The 3010-nt window shown below is 44.6% G+C and overlaps 1 protein-coding gene across 1 annotated transcript; it reads left to right on the forward strand.

Annotated features, from left to right (window-relative positions):
• Positions 1-385: 385 nt before the first annotated feature.
• BDR25DRAFT_359180 (uncharacterized protein) lies at positions 386-3001 on the forward strand (the record flags this gene model as incomplete). The annotated part of the gene is made up of 11 exons (XM_033696053.1): positions 386-404; positions 451-498; positions 591-691; positions 737-848; positions 884-945; positions 980-1105; positions 1145-1444; positions 1479-1518; positions 1602-2611; positions 2664-2918; positions 2946-3001. Coding segments are annotated over 11 exons (2129 nt in total), but the record flags the coding sequence as incomplete, so codon positions are not given.
• Positions 3002-3010: the final 9 nt, after the last annotated feature.

Raw genomic sequence — 3010 nt, forward strand, 5'->3', positions numbered from 1 at the left:
GGAGTTTAAAGCGCATAGTAACAGAAAAAAGGCAAAGAAGTAGGTGTAAGCTAAAGTAAGTAAGCTATCCTAAAGGCGCTGCAAATAGTGCAATTAGACTAGGCATAACACGCAAACATATAAGTAAGAAGTAAAAGTAGTATCTAAATAATATTCTAGGCTGTACTATACTATATAGTGCTAGAGCGGGTTGTTATAGGCTATAATAGAGTTTGTTAGGGTGGGGTCTTAGCAAAAGTAAGCAACTCAGGTGTGTGAGCAACTCGCCCGTGAAGTACGTTACTAAGAATACTAAAAACTAGTTAAGTGGAAAGGCAGTTATTTTATAGCTATAGTAAGGAGGCATACTTATCTATTACTAATAATTTATTTTTAGTTCTCTGGTATGTGTGAGAAGAAAGAATGTGAGGGAAGGGGGGGGAGTCCCATTTTTGGGCCCCCAACCCTAAGCAGTCTATCACAAGGATGTGAGTCCAACAGAGATTGTAGAAATAAGTGGTTTCAAATATTGAAAAATAAGCTAAGCAGTAAAAATTACAGGTCATGTAAGCGGTTGAACAAAGTCGATGTTGTCGCAAGTGTATGGTGAGTTTGTATTGACAAGACAAATGACGCCGAACTCTCGCGGGCTATCAACTCTATGTTTCGCTGGTACCGCAATGCGGCTCGATGCTACGTCTATTTATCAGATGTCTCTAGCCCTCCCTCTAACACTAACGCTGGGGTTGATCCGCAGCCGTGGGAACTAGAATTCCAGAGAAGCAGATGGTTCACTCGAGGTTGGACGCTACAAGAACTTCTTGCTCCAAGTTCGGTTGAGTTCTTCTCCCAGGAAGGCAAGCGACTTGGTGATAAAAATTCTCTAACACAACAAATTTACGAGATAACGAATATTCTGGGTTTAGTGCTCCTAGGGGCCCCTTTATCTTAGTTCAGCGTCAACAAGTGATTGTTGTGGATTGAACACCGCCGTACTAAGCTTAACGAAGATAAAGCGTACTCATTGCTGGGAATTTTTAGAGTCTACGTACTACCTATCTATGGCGAAGGAACAGCTATGGCGTTTAAACGGCTCATGGACGAGATCAGCAAGCTAGAGAAATGTGTCTAAGATTTACGCCTCACTAATCCCCGTGATGACAAGAAGCGGATTAAAGACACTAAGGGCGGCTTGCTGAAGGACTCGTACCGCTGGATCCTCAAGAACTCTAACTTCCAACAATGGCGTGACGACCAGCAGAGCCGATTACTGTGGATCAAAGGTGATCCTGGCAAGGGTAAGACAATGCTGCTCTGCGGCATTGTCAACAAGCTGAAGAAGTCTATAGCCACAACAGATCTTCTATCCTACTTCTTCTGCCAGGCTGCGGACTCGCGAATTAATAACGCTACATCAGTGCTACAAGGCCTGCTATACTTGCTTGTCAATCAACAGCCATCGCTTGTCTCGCATATACGGAAGAAGCACGATCACGTAGGCAAACCGCTCTTTGAGGATGCGAATGCCTAGTACGCTTTGTCAGAGATCTTTATTAAAGTTCTGCAAGACCCCAACTTAAACAACACCTATTTAATCGTAGATGCGCTTGACAAATGTGTAGCAGGCTTGCCAAAACTGTTAGATTTCATCGCGCGGATGTCGTCTGTATGTCCCCGTATCAAGTGGATGGTCTCTAGTCGAAACTGGCCGAGTATTAAGAAAGACCTTAAAATTGTGATGCAGAATATGAGACTGTGCCTTAAGCTTAATAAAAAATCCATCTCCACTGCTGTTGCAACATACATCCGCTATAAGGTGGATCAGCTAGCAGAGCGAAACGGATACAGCAATAATACACAGGACGCTGTCCAAAGTTACTTATTGCTAAACGCAAATGACACTTTTCTTTGGGTAGCTTTAGTCTGCCAAGAACTGGTTTATATCTCTCAATGGGATGCTCGGCAGAAGTTGACAACATTTCCGCCTGGACTTAATGGTCTGTACGGACGGATGATAGACCAGATGAAGAATTCTGAGGTGGCTGACCTTTGCAAACGTATACTGGCTATTCTTTCAGTTATGTACCGGCCCCTCACATTAGACGAGTTAACCTCTTTCATCGACATGCCGGATGGAGTCGCCGGTGACTACGAAGCTCTATCAGAGATTATAGGGCTTTGTGGGTCCTTTCTAACGCTTCGAGAACGCACTATATTGTTTGTCCATCAATCAGCAAAGGATTTTCTGCTTAAAAAGGCATCCAATGAGATTTTTCCATCTGGGAAAGGAGAGACCCACCATGAGATCTTCTTAAGATCACTTAAAGTCATGTCCCGGACTTTACGACGAGACATCTATAGTTTAGGTGCCTTAGGCTACCCTATCGAGCGAGTGAAACAGCCAGACCCAGACCCGCTAGCAGCGTCACGTTACTCATGTATCTACTGGGTTGACCACCTCTGTGACTGGAATTCCAATTCTTGTGCGAAGCACGGGGTTGACCTTCAGGATAGCAGCGCTATTAAGGAATTTGTGAGAAAGAATTACCTCTACTGGCTAGAGGCTCTCAGTCTTTGCAGAAGCATGTCAAACAGTGTAGTTTCAATGGGGAAACTCAAGGCTTTACTACAGGTATTCCCTTAATAGGCAATTTTTATCTACAGTGCATACTAACGTAGACTAGGGAACAGCAGACGTATCCGCATTACTCCAGTTAGTTCGAGATGCTCGTCGGTTTGTCATGTATCACAAGCAGGCAATAGAGGACAGTCCTCTTCAGGCATATACGTCCGGACTTGTGTTTACTCCAATCTGCAGCCTAATAAGGGATCATTTCAAGGAGGAAGAACCGAAGGGGATCACAATAAGGCCAGATATGGAAGATAAGTGGAGTGCCTGCCTGCAGACCCTTGAGGGCCATAGCGATTCGATCAGCTCGGTCACCTTCTCCCATGACTCGACCTAGCTTGCATCTGGGTCCGACGATAACACAGTCAAGATTTGGGATGCAAGCAGTGGCGAGTGCCTGCA

This window comes from Lindgomyces ingoldianus (assembly GCF_010093535.1).
Source record: "Lindgomyces ingoldianus strain ATCC 200398 unplaced genomic scaffold BDR25scaffold_32, whole genome shotgun sequence".
Taxonomy (NCBI): Eukaryota; Fungi; Ascomycota; class Dothideomycetes; order Pleosporales; family Lindgomycetaceae; genus Lindgomyces; species Lindgomyces ingoldianus.